Raw genomic sequence first — 16,972 nt, forward strand, 5'->3', positions numbered from 1 at the left:
CACAGGCAACTAAAGGAAGAAGCTCTCTGCCAGAAAGAGCTTCCAACTTAAATGAGATAATATTTCCTTCTATTGAAGAATGAAAATCAGTCCATAGTGGGTAGAGAAATGGTGTCAAAGGCCAGTCCTGGGAGGGGAATCCTGCCCTTGTCAAGTGCACATTCTTTTCCTGCAGACCAGAAATCTGAAATAGATATTAAAGGTTTACACTACAAGTCCATTTTTCTAGGGTTGCATCATGGTTAGGAAACAGTCTCATATTGATGCCAAAATATTTTAGAGGAATCTTTACCATGTAAATTATGTTCCCTAGTAGGAAAGAAAAGAGTTCAATGGGACGCTGAAATTTGCTGTATGTTTGAATGGCACGTTTCCTTCTGGGCCAGGTACTTTAGGGTTCATTTGTTTAGTGTTCACTTGACTCTTTCCTTCAATTCTGCCTCTGATTCTCAGTGAATCTAAAGTTAGTGAATATAACAGTGATGCACTAAAGTTTCCTTTCTGGTGAGCTGGAACAGCTGTGAGTGTCCTTCTGAACTGGGCAAAGACGCTTCCTAATTGGTGGTATTGAGTCATTTTAAAAGGAGGGAGACAAAATACATCCCTCCACCCACTTTTCCTGAGTGTGAATCTGTCCTGGAGCCAAGCTGCAGTCTTTTCTAGTGTATTTGAGCCATGCTGGAATTTATATGCTCATTACTTGTTCAGTACAACAAGCAAGAACGAAGTATCGATGAGGATAAGTGATGTCATAGGAGATAAGTGACTACATCAGGAGAGCTTTGGCAGAGTCAGTCTGTATGCAGCAAGAACTAAGGGGAATCGTAAGAAGGTAACAACAACAACAAACAAACAACCCTTCCTCTGATAAATACAAGAAAAAATAACTGACTTTCGGAGTCTGCCAGTCTGGAGTGAAATCACAGGTGAAATGTCCACTGACGCGCAAACTAGTTTGATTCAGGCTTTTATACTCTACCTGTTCAGGGAGTTGTTAACTGTACACAGCTGACCTATCTCTGTGTCACATTTAGTTATGTCTTGCTATAGATTCTTTATATCTTTCCTCTGACTCAAAATGAAAAGATAGTTTGGAATTCTTTAGAAAATACTCAAAATAGATGTCCACCAGCCACAGCAGTTTAGAGGCTAGAGCTGTGAACTCACAGAAATAGGTGACTGCTTTTTACTGCTCAAAGAGAAGAGATTTTTGTCAGAGTTGTGGAAGGTGATTTACTTAAGCATTAACTGGCAGCACAGTGGTGAGTGCCTATTCTTTGGGAAATGGTGGCTATTTTGTAAGTTTTGGTGATCTGGAGATTTTAAAGAGGTTTATTAGTCATGGAAAGTTATCAGCCGCTATGTAATAGGTTGTTTACATGAATCAGAAAGCCCCCTTTAAAAAGAAACATCTATTTTTGTATAATGGCAAGTTGATATTTCAATAGAATGGGAGTGGCTGTAAGTCGATACCTGGGAGTGCTAATTTCTTCTGGGAGCTCCTTGGTTTTTTTTTGTCTGCTGCTGTCTAAATCTCAGTAGCCAAGGTTTAATTCTACACCTGCTGCTGGAAACACAGGCTTTTCATGCAAGATGATATATGAAAATTGAAGAGACAAGGAATTACAGTGCAGTAAATTAGAGCCAATAATGGAAAATGCAACTTGTGTTTTATAAAAAACATTAAAACCTCATACTAACCTAGAATAGGGGAAAGAAAACTGGGAGGTGATTGTTACAGGTTTAAAAAATGTACAAAGCACGTTCATAACATACAAGAAGAACCCAGCATCTGTTGATCTCTTCTACCCATAACAGAGACCGTGATCACAAACTGAAGCTGCACAAAGCACAAATTAGGGAAAATGGCTTCTCCTGGGGATTACTGGAAAAACCTACCGAATATTGCCATGTGGGCACAGACAAAATGTGAATTTAAAGCAAAGACAGGGAGATCTGTTGTTTTTCTATTAGTTTTATTGTGCTCTGTGTGTGCAGCAAAAGAGAAGATACAGCATTTAAACTTTGTATGGTGACTGCCCTACCTGGATAACTAGTCTTTTCAGAGAAGCAAACTAATAAGTATTTTGAGGTTTTTCAAACCCTATTACAAGTTCACTGTGTTCTGAGTCAGAACTTGTCTTGGCAGGTAAGAACATGTATATATTTATTTTGTGGTTGAAGATGTAACTGCTGCTCAGAAGAACCCAAATCCTTTTTTGACAGACTTGGGGCGGCAGCCCTTCTTAGAAGAGAGGTCAGGTGGGTGCTTTATAGAAATACACAACACTGGGAATTTTTATATTGCTGTTGCTAAATTGTCACCGTTTGTGATATGCAATCAAAGGAAAGTCTTTATCCAAATAAATATCCATGGCCTTGTCCCAAAATGCAGTGAAGTCAAGGGGAGACTCTCATGACTCTTTTGTAGAAAGCCTTACAGACCTCATGCAATACTTAGAGTATGGCCTTTTTTATTCAGCGCTGAATTACACCTGTGAGATGGGATTTTCCATGCAAATCAATTGTGCATATTGGGCCTGGCTCACATTTGGGTTAGTAAGCACCCAACACATAGTAAGACACTGGATTTCTATGGTAACTAAATCACAAAAAGTATGCCTTGTTCTCTAGAGATTCTCCCTGAACAAATGCCATAATGGATCTCCATGCAGGCCTTGACATTTAGGTAAATGTTAATTGGTTGGTATATGCTTAATTTCCATGAGTAAAATTTTACCTTTTCTAACCTCCAGTTCCTAACCTCATCCTCACCAAAGGGACATCCCACTGTAGCTGTCCACAAAGGTTTCACCTAGCATTTATTGAAGCAGCTATTGTGGCAGGTTCCACTGGAGACAAGCTTTAATAATATTACATAAGTTACTCCTTGTGATGTATTTCAACACCCGTTTGTGGGTTTGGGATACTCATTTTTAGTAGCAGTGTTTGTGTTCCAGAGGTAATGTGCACACAACATGGCTCTTTTGAATCACATGCTGGACCAGTCCACGTGATGATGTGAAAGCTCACAAAGAACAAAACACTGAAGTCAGATTTGGCTGAGTTAAATCCTTACATGTAAACAGAGCTCAGCCAATGATTTGAAAAGACAGACTCTTGAAATTGTATGTCTAGCCAATCGTTGTGTAAGTTAACAACACAAATAAGACCCTGTTCTTGCTCACATCGAAATCAATGGGCATTCAATTGTTGACTTTAATGGACGTAGAATTAGGTGTGCCCTTTGCCCTCACTTCAGAATCTGAAAACACTCTACAGACATGAATGAATTTATCTTGACAGCACACTGTGAAGGAGGGAAGAATCCTCATCATCCCTGTTTCTCAGATGGGGAAGCTGAGGCACGGTCCATTTAGGTGACTTGTCCAAGTCCAAGGAGGACATTTGTGGCAGAGTCAGGAAGAGAGTCCTCGTGCCCGGTGCTATAGTTTAGCAACAAAATATTCTGTCCACCCGTATACTTAAGGGGAACCTTCACGAGAGCAAGCCTGTCTGCTCCCCCTACACAAACATAGTTCCTTGTGGGTACATGCAGCCAGGCACCCTGTGGTGGCTCTTCTTTCCCCTCTGTGCACTAGGGAGGTTAGAATGCACATGCAGGCATTAATTAAGGATGTTAAATTGCGTTTAATCAGCTAATCAAGCAGTTGCTGGAATTTCCATTAATTTCTCAATTCGTTGATGAAGAGGGAGACTGCAGCACCACATCAGAGTTAGCTCCCAGCTCCGGGAGCTAATCCTGCTGAGGCTCTGCCACTTGGCTCTTACTACATTTAAAAGGCAGAGGCACAGCGGGGGACCAGGCATGAGGCAGAACAGCTGAGTCCCAGTTCACACCCGGTCCCCCTCTGCACCTCTGCTTCCCCTGCCCCCAACGGAGACAGTGCTGGGGGGAACTGGCTTTTAAGGCAGCTTCCCCTAGCACTGGCTCCTGCTCCCTGCCTTGCTGCCTCCGATAGAGGCAGCAAGGGGAGGAGGGAGAAACATCTAGTTGAGTAGTAACTCGACTACCTGATACGCAGAGGCTTATTGGGTACTCATCTATTTGACTAGTTGCTTACATTCCTAGCATTAATAGGTTGCTATTGGTCCTGTCCATGCTCTGGCACCGTCTCAACATGTTGGTCCCAACCCCAGATTTCCTGGCCCACATCCAGCAGCTAATGCTGCAGTTCTTCTGGGCAGGACTGCATTGGGTCTCTGAGGGGATTCTCCATCTTCCTCTGGAGGAGGGAGGGCAGGGCCTGATGTGTTTGCACATGCGGGTCCATGTCCTTTGCCTCCAGGCCCTGCAGAGGTGAATAGTCCCGGCATGGAGCACACTGGCGCATCCTTCCTTCCGCACTTTTGAGGGCTCTGATATGACTGACAGCTCCTTTATTTGAGAGGTCTTCTCTTCCACGAGACCTCTCCAAGCTGCCAGCCTTCTACCAGGACCTCCTCTGGACCTGGAAGCGGCTTGCAGCAACCAGGCCCTTGGGAGTCACTGGGGGTGGGGGGCAGACTTCCTTGCAGAACCCCTGCTACACAGTCCCTATCTTCATGTGCAGGTGGTGGAGTCCCCCTACGTGCCCCAGAGGTTGGTCCTGGCAGCAGTCACCAGGATCAGAGACCTCCTGGACTACGCCCGGGAAGAATAGGTGGATCCTTTGGTGTTCACCCAGTACATGCGGCTCTCCACCCTATGTACTCCTCGGGGTGTACTTCCTGATCTCTCTCCCGGCTCTGTGTACCTTCCTGACTGCCTCCCCCTCATCACCCGAGCCAGCTGCACGCATTGCATCCAGTCCCTTTTCAAACCGCTCCAAAGAGTCATCTGTACACGCTCATGCTTCACACTCTTCAATTCCCCACCCTTGTGTCCTGCCCAGATACCAAATGACGGGTCCTCTACCACCAATAGAGGGTGGAGAGCCCTGGTGAGCCTGCCCCAACTCCACCTTGGTTCCACGGCCCGCTAGGGACATCAGCTGGAGAATCCTTCATGGCACTGTGAGCATGGGTGTGTGCTTGGCGTGGTTTACCCCTGTCCCTAACACTTGCCCCTTCCGTGGCGAGAGGGAGACCTAGCACAGTTTTACCTCAAGTGAGCCAGGTTACAGCTCCTCTTTCGGCTCCTCCAGAACCTCTTATTGATGCTCTAGCTGCACTTCTCCCCTCACCTAATAATTTATGCACACCCCAGCCGTGGCCCCACAGAGTTGCAGGACCTCCTCGTTAACCTCCTCCTGGCTATCGCCAAGATGGCAGTTTATAAAACCAGGGAGAGGAGGTTGGCTGAGGAAGGGGCCTGCAACTGTGCGGCCTATTTCTGTTCCTGCATCTGGGCGGAGTTCCACTGGGCGGCGTCTGCTGGCTCTCTCTTGACCTTCGAGGGGCTGTGGGCACTGTCCGTGGTTCTCTGCTCGGTGTCCCCATCTGGTTCCCTCCTTTGACCCTCACACCTTGTCCTTCTCCGGAGGATCTTATTCCTACTTTGAATAACAATATTATATGCTACAGAGTATTCTGTAGAATATTCACAGGTCTGTCAAGGAGGTGAATAGTGATGCTTTATTCACCAGGTATCACCGACATAAATGTTTATTTTGAAGTAGGAGGGGTGCAGAGAATGAAAAACCCAGGTGTAAATGGCCATTGATTAAGTTTGCATGCTAATTTGTTGGGAAGTGAGGACAGTGAAGACACCACGTTTCTCTTATGCTTCACCCACATCATCACCAGAAAAATAATATTGTCCAGAGAGTTCTAAAATTTGCATGGAGACTGACTTGCCTTACTGCCTTCTGGGACCAGATCCTCCACTTCAGGTTCATGTGTTGTGAAGCTGAATTGCATTAAGGTTTGTGGCATTCCAGCTCTGGGACCGAGGGAGGGAGAGAAGCTGGAACAGTATGCGAATCAGGTGATTTGTGTGTGCTGAAAGTGCTGGGAGTTAGGGGAGGAGAGCAAGTAAGTGCAGGGCTCTGGTACCCCAGTGGGCAAGAGGCTCATGTGATAGGGGGATAGGCAGGGGGTCAGTGGGCTATGGGCTGCTGTGGCCCACTGAGGTGAAGGAGGGTTTCTCATGCAGCCCACCCACTATTCATGGTTGCTCATCCCTGGTGTAAGCACATATGCAAATATAACCTAGATCTCAAGCGTTGTATAGAGGCATCTGTAAAAGTCTAATCATGTGCTGCTGTTTTATAGTTAACTTCACAGACACTGTAGTGATAAAATTACTAACTAACAAGCAGGAAAGTGAGGAATGAAACAGCACCTATTGCAAGAAAAATAAGGCTTGTTGAGTTTTTTACAGTTATTTGAATAAACAGAACAGCAGCAGCCATGGAGGAAGTTTCTTAAATCTACTTTGCAAACCTTCTGTCTTTGCAGAAAAGTTGGAGATGAAAACTGAAGATGAGGTGGATTTTTTGAAAGACCCCAGCGCGCATGCAGTTTCCGAAGAAACTGTGAGTATCGTTGATGCATTTTTAACTTACATGTTACAAGGCTTTAAAAAGAAAGATCTGTACAGTTGTTGATGATCAGATGAGTTGCTCATTTCCTTGCTGTGAGGGTAAACCTAGGTTGTAAATTGTGGTTTTTCTTTTTAACCTTCTGAAAATGACATTGTCTTTTAGTCCTTTTTTGTTTTTGAAATGGGAGTTTTCAGTCTCTATATAATAGATAACTCAGGTCTGTTGATTCCGCACAGTATGAAGTAGTCCAAAGTTGGAGAGGTGAAGGATTCCTACCTCTCCCCTACAGTATTGTCGTAGCTCATGGTGTAGTTAACACAAAATGATTGTTCATAAATGTGTACTAAAGATGTTAAGAGGCAGGTAATCCACTAATCATGTAGTCAATAACATTTTTATCAACTACATGATTAGTCAATAAGGAAAGGCTTCCTCAGTCCCAAATTGCGCTGAGTCTGGGAGCTACCCACCACTGTGGCTATGCAGTTTAAATGTAGTAAGAGCTGGGCGCACAGGCAGCCTGGCTCGTACTACATTTAAACTGAAGAGCTGCAGCAGGGGTAGCTTCTGGACTCAGCACGACCTGGACTGAGCCAGAATTTCTCAATCCTTGCTCACGCCAGATCCAGCAGCCCCTGTTGCATGACTGCTAGAGGCGGCAGTGCTGAGTGGGGGCAGGGGCACTGTGGAGATGGTGCTGGAGGGAGTCGATTAAAAACCTGCTCCTGCTCCCTTCCCCCCTTGCTGCCTCTAATAAAGAGGCAGCAAGGGATGGGGGAAAGCAAGTAGTTGACTTGACTACCTGATAAGCCTAGACTTACCAAGTAGTTGACTACTCGCTTACATCCCTAATGTGTACAGAGAGACAGAGCATGGTCCTGTGGATCAGTTGCTGCGCTTGAGGCCAGGAGACCTGGTAGTGTATGTGATTCTGCTCTATCACTTCATCTCTGTGCTCCAAGTATCTGTTTAATTTGTGAATTCTTCAGGGCAAGGGACTGTTATGTACAGGCTGGTCTATGCTAGAAAGTGAAGTTGACCCAGCTACATCACTCTAGGGTATTATTTGTTTGCATTTCTGAAAGACATAGTAAAGCCAGCCTAAGCCCCAGTGTGGACAGTGCTAGGTCGGACAACAAATTCTTCTACCATCTCTTGGAGAGGTGGATTTACTACACTTCCATCCCTGTAGTGTTTATGCTGCAGTGATATAAGTGCTGTGCTGCTGTTGTGTAATATCTTGTGTGGATATCATAATTTGTGTGTTTGCCCAGTGCATAGCACAGTGACACCTCAATCTTGGTTGAAAATTATAAGTATTATAGTAATAAAATAAAGAATATTTATAAGCACAAATACCAGGGGGCGCATACAATAGGAAACTTCAGGAAAAAGACCACGCAGGAAATTTGAAATGTCACCTTCAGCTGTCACCATTTTTCAGGATAAATTTCAATAATAAAGGTTTCCACATTAGTTTGTGGTAGAGGTGAGCAATGGCTTAAAATAATATTTATGCATTTAGCTCTGTTAAGAGCTGTCCTTCTTGATGTTATCTGTCCCAACTGTCCAAGGCATTTTCAGTAGTGTGCCTGCACACTCTCTAAAGCAGCTGTGTTTGTGTGTTTAGTTTATAATTAAGAAGCTAATGGTATAATAGTAAACAGTATGGAGATGAAGTAACATTACAGGGTGGAGCCCAGAGAATTCTTCTCTGTACTGCACATTAGTGAAAGCTCTTTGGGCAGGAAAATAATCTTACCAAAGCAGACAATAAAACCAGGCTTATTTTGTATGTTTTTAACAAATAAAGGCTGTTTGTCATTGTTAATTCAGTAAGCCATCTAAGGAATACTGCTAGTAACCTTGAAATCTAAAGTGTGTGCATTTTGATAAACGTCTTTCATTATCATAATACTAGTATAAAGATGCTGATTGTTCTTAACCCGCCCTTAATGACAGATAATTTTCATGACTAAGCCCTGGATGTCTGCTTGTGTAGCAGGATATATTCAGACAAATACACGAAAGAACACACCCCATATTTCATTTATTTCAAGCAACATGCATCTCAAAAGAGGAACAAAAAGAAAGGAGGTGAATTTAATTTTTGTTTTATGTGAGTTATTATGTAGGGGATATGATTCTTTAACATAAATCTGGCTGCAGCCTGGTCCTATCCTTTGCTCCTTGTAGAGGGAAGGCGCATGGTCAGATTAGCCAACCTCCCCAGCACCTTTTAAATCTGGCTTTTCTGGTGTAGGACTGGGAGCGGCAAGAGAATGGAAAGTTTGCTGCAGAAGGAGTGACAGAGTTTCCTGTTGCTAAGTTCAACAAAAACAACATAACAACAGTACTATATTAAGGCCATTTAAAAAAAAAAAACAGCTGAAGGTTTATAAATAGAACAATTCACACAAGTAGATTCTGTTAGTGTCTAGATTTACAGTTGGGTGTGGGAGGGGACAGAAGAATAATAAAATATAAATGCACTTTTCTCTGTGCTTTCTGCTACTACTTTATTTATTGGTAATTTCACATAGCCAGGAGTTTTTTCAGGTGCTCGCTGCCTTCTCATTAGTGGGATATTTTGTGATTAATAAAAGTGGTTTCTTAGCTTGCTTCAAACAGGGAATAGTTGATTACTTGCACCTACTCATGAGTTTTGTTTATCAAAGCTTCTTTACTAATGTTACTAGGAAGCAAAGTGGAAGTAACTAGGGAGGTTAAAATTAGTTTATTATAATAATTAAGTAGTCGATAGAATTTGTATCAGCTCTTGTCTATGGGGGGAGTCTCGACTTGCCGCTAGGACCCGCCCACCCCTGCAGACAGGAGCTGCTGCTGGAGTGGCCTCTGTGTCCTGCCTCTCCTTGCTGCCCCTGATAGAGGCAACACCGTCTATTGCTGCCTCTGATATAGAGGCAACAAGGGGAGGGGGAAATGCAAGTAGTTGACTTGACTACCCGATAGGCTTCCCTAGTAGTAACCACATTTTTCACATCTGAAATTTGCATAGTAATATTTGCATATTCATAATTCTGAAATGAATTTAAGTGCAGAGAGGAACAAGCATTGAATTTTCAGTTCCTAAAAGAGAGATGCTTCATTGTCCTCCTGAACCTGTTGCATTATATATTTGATGATGTGGGTTGGTAGAATTCTATATACAGTAAAACTTCAATAGTCCGTCATCCAATTGTACGGCACTCCAGATAGTCCGGCATCAAAATGGCAAGAGCCTAGTGAGTGTTTAAGTAAATCATTTACAGACTGTATTAGTGTTGAAGTGTATAATTTTTGTGTTTGTGAATAAAGTGCTATATTAAGTGTTTTAAGTTATTGTATTAATAGTTTAAATGATTAACAGTTTAAGTGATTAGCCAGTGCTGCACACTACTGTACATAGTATCCCCATCTTATAATACCTCCTGTTAGTCTGGCATATCCAATAATCCGTCACCACATAGGTCCCAGAGGTTCCGGATTATTGGAAGTCTACTGTACCTTTTCTTAAGGTTTAATTTCCTAGCCAGAAGAGCAACTGGATAGCTGGTGTCCAGCGATTATACTCATCTGAGCGTTCTCTGTACAAGTACTTATCTTGTCCCAGAAAATGTTGCTTGAATATGACATTTCTACCTGTGATGGAAAAGCTGCAACTGAAAAGGATTTAGGAAAAGGGTGGCTTTGAGAGTTGCAAATATTAAGAATATAACAGAAAAAGAGTATTTGAGAAGGTAGTTCTGAGTGGAAACATTGGAATGTAGCAATCAACATTTGGATTTGGTTTCTCTGTACACAGAACCATGCACTGTCTTTCAGTTCATTGACATAAGAAGCTACAGTTGTTATAAATACTGTTAAATGCAACCTGGGAAGATCCAATGCTGGGTGTTCAAAAGTACCTATCCACCTTCATCTTCCAGCAATTATTTGAGGATGAAATTGTTTGCTCTTCCATCCTCCTCCCTGTAAGCTTTCTTCAATATAAGTGGGCTTTACAGTGGGCATTTCTCAGACATCTTCAAACTGCTTCCTTTGCGATTGTGTGTTTTGTTTTAGATCCAGTTTTGTAGCAAGAACTTCTCAATTTGTTCTTTCGTGAATTTAGCAGTATGTACTATAAACTGTGATTATGGCTAAGATTTAATTAGCACTTTTCTGTGTCACATTTTGTATTTTATTTGCTGAACAGAAGTGAAGTTGGGGATGATAACAGGATATGATCAATTCAGGTTAAACTTTCACTTCTAAAACTGAATGACTTTAGGCTCTTTGTCAAGGGGTCAAGACATACTGGTGGAAAATCAGTCCTTGTTTTGATGATTATGTCCAAGTTTAGGAGACATGACTTAATTTCAGTAAATCTCTACTTTTTTAAGAGTTCCATGAGCATGGTTTTGTGATTGTAATTTAGAAACGGAGTCTGGTAGCTACAGGAGTCAAATAACACTTACTGTTTTCTGATGCACATTTTCCCTTTTGTTGGCCCCAGAAATGAATTGCAGCTGTTTATTCATTGAATCACTTTGTGTAGCTGTGACACAATGGAAGAAATTGCATTTCTTGGGTCCAATGCTGAGAGTAACAGTTGGCCAGTGAGAACACATGATTTCTTCTCCTCTTTGCTTATTATTTTGTGTATTCACCCTAAATGGTTGAGTGCAAGTGTGTCCTCCCTGAAAGGCTGGAAGCTTGTAAAGGACTGTGTGTAATTTCAACAAAAGATACATTGTTGGTAAAAGAAGAATTGGTAATGATCTTTATGTGGAGGGAAACTAAACTAAGTAAGCCATTTGCATTTTTCCACTTGTCTGCCAGTCCAGCTTCTGCAGGAAGGAAACAAAAATGACAGGTACTAGCCACATCATTTACTTAATTGGTTGGTGTTCAGGTACCTTGGGGATGAATGCAGTAGATGGCTTGAATAGAATATACTAGATAATGCTGCTTATATGCCCTTTTTGTACAATGCATGTCATAAGAGTTCTGGTCCATCACGTGTCTCCTGGGTTCTATTGAAATGCAAAATTCTGTGGGATCTTGAGGAGGCAGCGGGGGTGCAGGAGGCTCCATGGGAACTGGCATGTGCAGGGAGCTGGCTTAATAGCCGTCTCTCCACGGACACTACCTCCTCCTCTCCTCTGCTTTGCTGCCAAGGTGTGTGTGTGCGCATGTAGTTGTTTGGATTAGGGATGTCGACTAAATGATTAACTGATAACCATGGTCTTATCAATCCTATTGACTACATGCATCCTCCCTTGTATTAGAGGCAGCAAGGGGGGGCCAGGAGAGGCTGCTTTTAAGCTGTCAGAGGCAGCAGCATGGGGGGAGGTAAGGGAGGCTGCCACAGAGCAGTCTCTATCTGTGGTGAGTCCAGGCTTGCCATGGACAGAAGCTTCCCCGTGGGATGCTGGAGCAGCTCCTGTCCCCAGAGAGCAAAGGCTTCCCACGTACAGAGACCTTTGCCAGCCTATGCTGCTGCCTCTGTATCAGAGGCAGCAGTGCAGGGTGGCAAGCAGGGACCAGTCTGTGAGGGGAGATGGTTTAAAAATTGGCTCCCCACACAGACTGGCTCCACCTGTTATCCTACATTGCTGCCTTTGATATAGAGCAGCGTGGGTTGCAGGGGGCTACCCAGGGGCTATCAAATAGTTGTGTAACTGCTAAAATTTGATGCGACTACATGATTATTCAATTCATCAACATCTAAGATCCCTAGTTTGGATTAATAGATAAGCCCAGGTTTATCGGTTAATAGTTTAAACAACTATATGCTAACATCTCTACCCAGAACTGAACACAGAAAGGCCTAATCAGTGTTGAGGAAATACTACTTATGTCTCATTTGCAACATTCCTGCTAATATGTTAGCTTTTTTTTGCAGAAGTGTTACACTGTTGACTCTTATTTAGTTTGTGGTCCGTTATGATCCCCACATGCTTTCTTGCAGTACTTCTTCTTAGACAGTCATTTCCTATTTTGTATATGTGCAACTGATTGTTCCTTCCTATATGGAGTACTTCACATTTGTCCTTATTGAATTTCATCATTTTTACTTCAGACCATTTCTCCCTTTTGTCCAGATCATTTTGAATTTTAATCCTCCAAAGCACTTTGCAGTCCCTCCCAACTTGGTATCATCCACAGACTTTATAAGTATACTCTCTATACCATTACCTAAATTGTTGATGAAGATGCTGGATAGCAGAAGTGTGTTATAGTCTCTACTTAAAATATTGACCTGGACATTTGGAATTATGTAAATGACCAAAACTCAGAATTTATAGTGGGGCAGTAAAGACAAAGATTATGTTAAAGATTTAGCTAATTGCAGGTGTTCCTGGTAGCACTGTCTTAAGTTAAGGTAGCCCAATACTTCCCATCTTAAAACCCTATTCAAAGTTGCTTATAACTTTGACAAACTGAAACCATTGAGGCTGGAATTTTCCAGGCCAGATATCAGCATCAATCAGAAATGTTGGGGGGAGGTTTCAGTTACAATGGTCTGCGTGCTTCTAAAATTAAAGAGAAACACCTTTTGACCAAGTTACAAAAATGTTTACAACCATTTAACTGAGAAACTCTAATGCCCCTCTGCCTTGTAGCAGGGAAAGAGATTTGGCATGGAGGTTAGTTACCCTGATGACAAGGATGTGCCTTTTTACGTTCCTGTGAAAATTTGCCCAAATTTGGCCAAGATATGAACATGTTCAGTAGAAGGTTAGTTTTGCAGCTAAATTCTCCAAAGATTAAGACTGTCCTGAGCCTGCTTCAGACCAGATGTCAAGGACTGGGTAAACATTTTCATTATACCTGCATCTTCTGGCAGCCAGGGACTGGTGTGGTATCCAGTACTAGAAGTGAGCACTAGAACACTGTCTTTTTCTTTCAGAATACAGAGGGGTGAGGAATTGGGGAGGTAGAAGGGTCCTTACTTACTTGCAAAAGCCCTGGTGGATGGGGAACAGGAGTTGGAGGATGAAGGGAGCAGAGGGAGGACACAAGATGGGCACGATAATAGGAGCTGAAGGTGGGAACCATTGGGGGCAGGAGTAGAGGGCTATGAAGAGTATGAATAGGAGCAGAAGGGAGGTGCAAGAGCTGGTTTGTGGGGAATGTTGGATACCAGTTCTTCTGTCAACTCAAGTGATAGAGGTCTGGACCTGTAGATCTAAAGATTAAAATGTTTGTTGTTTCAAGGCAAGATGTCAATATACTAGAACTGGAAGGAACCTCGAGAGATCAAGTCCAATGCCCTGCCCTCAAGGCAGGACCAAGCAGTGTCAGACCATCCCTGATAAGATGTCTGTCAGACCTGCTCTTAAATATCTCCAGTACACTTCCATATGATAGAATTTCTGCTTTATATATTTTGTAATTAGGAAATTACTTTGAACAAGCAAACAAAAACAGATATTGCAACTTAATGTCAACTACATAAAAGTTAGGAGATGCCAAAATTAAGGGTTGTCCATACAATCCTAATTTGGCCCTCTTATTAATCTATAATGGTATGAACACATAGTTTTCACTTTTTTGCAGTGTTGAAAACTTCAATTGAATGTCTGAAGCTTTTGCACTAACAAGCAACTGAGGGCAGCATCTGATAATGGGAAGTATTGGACAGTCTTAACTATAGGTGGTGCTATAATCTCTGTCTATTGGATCCTTTGTACCATTTGCCTTCATAAAATGTTTTATTGCATTTGTAACAATTGTAACTGTGAAAGGAAGTCACGCAGGAGAGCTGACCCTGTGGAAATAACTTGCAGTTCATGAAGACCACATTGCTTTTCTGGGAGTTATGCAATGAGGATCAATCCCCTCCACCCTTCCAGAGCTGAAAAGGAGAGGAATGGAGTGGAAGAAATGAGCCAAAGATATAGGGTGGTTTGTCTGTCTTTCCGGTTCCGTGGTTCTACTTTTTCTAGTAAGAGTGACACATTGGGGCAGAACTTCAGTCTAGTCATCGGCACAGACCTTTCTCACACCCACTAACATCCTGTCTCTAGCTGGGTCATGGACGGAGTAGAGGCTCCTATGGTCTGGGGGGAAATTACGTCAGATAGTCAAACTTTTTTTTTCTTCTTACTTGTAATCTCAGAATTTTACCGCATAACATTCCCTTTAATGTTTGTTAGCTTTACAAGGTAAATTTGTTCTCATTTCAGTTTCCCCCTCTCTGCTGAACTATACAAAGGCCATTTTCACAGTTAACGCTCCCCTGAGAGCGAATACTCTGTAGCAATTCAGAGCTTTCCCCATCAGCTGTCCTATCTCCATCTGTTGGAGAGTTTTGCTAGTGGCAGTCACCAATGGGCCATGTGCCATTGTAAGCACTCTGATCATACGATCCTGTCCATAAATTTATCAAGCTCAGATATTTGCCAAAGCAGCATATTCCACAGTGTGTACTTTCTAGTCAGACTAACTATCAAATATAAGGAAACTAAAATAGTACCTAGCCTGAGATGATCCTGAACAAGTATCACCAGAACTCTTTTCTATAAATCTATGACAGGAAAGGATTCACGATACTCTTTTTTTCCCTCCTGCCCACTATTCTTCTATGATGTCATAATTCAGATTTCCTTCATGCCTACACCCAGTAATTTTCACTTTAATAAAATAATGTCCAAATTCAGATCACAGAATTCCTGGAAATCAGTAAGGGTATGTCTAGACTATATGCCTTTGCCGACAGAGGCATGTAAAATAGGCTACCCGACATAGTCAATGAAGCGCGGATTTAAATATCCCTGGTTTCATTAAATTAAAAATGGCACCACGCTGTGCCAGCTCAGCTGATCGTTGGCACAGCATGTGAGTCAAGATGCGGATCGGTCGACAGGAGAAGCCTGTCAGATGCATGTTTATACAGACTCAGACTAAGACGTCTACCCCCTCTGATACTTGTCACCTCAGAGCTGGGCTCTACAGATTCCAAAGCCTGTTGCATGGGGTTCAGAATTTCTGTCATCTTTACACCTTCAACTCCTGCAGATTGACTGCGAAGGCTCCTTTTCAAAGCTGAGTTCATGCCTTCCCCAAGCCCCTCTTGGTACACTGGGTGTTCTGGGTGAAAGGTGCCAGAACTGTTTTGGTTCCACTGCCACAAGATTCTCATCAGACACAAGGCAGTGTTAGCTCGTCTATGGGAGCTATTACCCCTTTGGTCCAAGTGTCCTGCCAGTACCAGTCACAAAGGATATTAATATGTTAGCTTTTTTTCACCCTGAGTGCTGAAGCTTCATATTGTATGTACATGGAGTTCCCATTGCATTCTGCAGATGCTGTTCTGCTGAACAAAACCTCTTAGGCTGTCTGCCCAAGTTGAGATGGAATATGGGCATAATATTTGAATCGTTCTGTAATACTGTTGGATATTAAATAGAAGAGATTAGCTCTTGTTAATATGTGTCATACAAAAGTGCCCTGATACGCCAATCAGTATCAGGGCCCCGTTTTGATAGAAGCTTTTACAAACATATATGGAGACAGATTCTCAACTGCAAAGGGCTTCTAGTCTAGCAATCTTTGTTGAACATCTCACCTCTTGTAAATAATGTATTACTTTCTTTTTCTGTGGTTAATATATTACCGGGTGGTGGGGTTTTTTATAATTGATTCCTATATTAACATTTTATAGCTTTATAATCGAAGGTGTCCATTACCATGGCATGTAATTTGTTTGGAGAGTAGGGGTCTATTTCAAGAAGTGGGTCAAGTTCTGTGGCCTGCAAAGTGCAGGAGGTCAGAAGGTCAGACTAGATGGTCAGAGGTCTCTTCTGATCTTAAAGTCTATGGGCACATCCTCACTTACCTGGCTGGAGATCATTGTTTTGGTATTTGATTTATCAGGTCTTGTTAAGACCCATAAATCGAATGCTGAGGACAGCTCCTGTCGGTGCCTGTACTACTTGTACTCATGAGGAGAAAGGGAAGCTGACGGGAGCATTTGCTCCTGACCGTTTCCCACTGTGAAAATGGTACCAACCTTGGGTTACAGTAAGCTGACTCCAGCTACGAATTTTATGTGGCTGGAATTGTGTGCCATAACCCAATCTTCCAGGTCTAGTGTAGACCTGGTCTTTGAGTCAGTTTGACGTCTTTTGAAGAAATACTGAGTTGTACTTAAATGCTTAGGAGAACCTACCCAATTTGACTTTCAGTTCTACTTTAACACTTTCAGTCTTTTCTTGTTATAGGTGGAAAAACAGCAAACAATTGCCACATAGTTAACTCTGGTTCTAAATATGGAGAAAAGCTGTTACTGAACTCAGAGACCAAATGCTGATTTTCAGTGGAAACATATATTATGAGAAGTAGGTATTTTTGGAAGTCATAGTAGAATGTTTACTTTTTAAATGTATTTACATTCTGGTACTTTGGAATTTGAAATTGGAACACCGTAACCTGAATAAGTAATGGCTTGTTGCTATATAGGCTAAGACTAATTGGTTATTAGAAAGGTTTAG

The 16,972-nt window shown here is 42.4% G+C and overlaps 1 protein-coding gene across 8 annotated transcripts in view; it reads left to right on the top strand.

Annotated features, from left to right (window-relative positions):
• AKAP13 (A-kinase anchoring protein 13) overlaps positions 1 to 16,972 on the top strand; it is a 374,025-nt gene that overhangs the window by 204,817 nt on the left and 152,236 nt on the right. For 7 of the 8 annotated variants that reach the window (XM_075897023.1, XM_075897024.1, XM_075897028.1 and 4 more), the window contains one exon: positions 6,403 to 6,479. In XM_075897023.1, coding sequence (XP_075753138.1) covers positions 6,403 to 6,479 — 77 coding nt within the window. Of the gene's footprint in view, positions 1 to 62; positions 927 to 6,402; positions 6,480 to 16,972 lie in introns of those variants that run through there. The other variant, XM_075897032.1, reaches the window with a different exon arrangement.

Source organism: Pelodiscus sinensis, chromosome 14, assembly GCF_049634645.1.
Source record: "Pelodiscus sinensis isolate JC-2024 chromosome 14, ASM4963464v1, whole genome shotgun sequence".
NCBI classification, from domain to species: Eukaryota; Metazoa; Chordata; order Testudines; family Trionychidae; genus Pelodiscus; species Pelodiscus sinensis.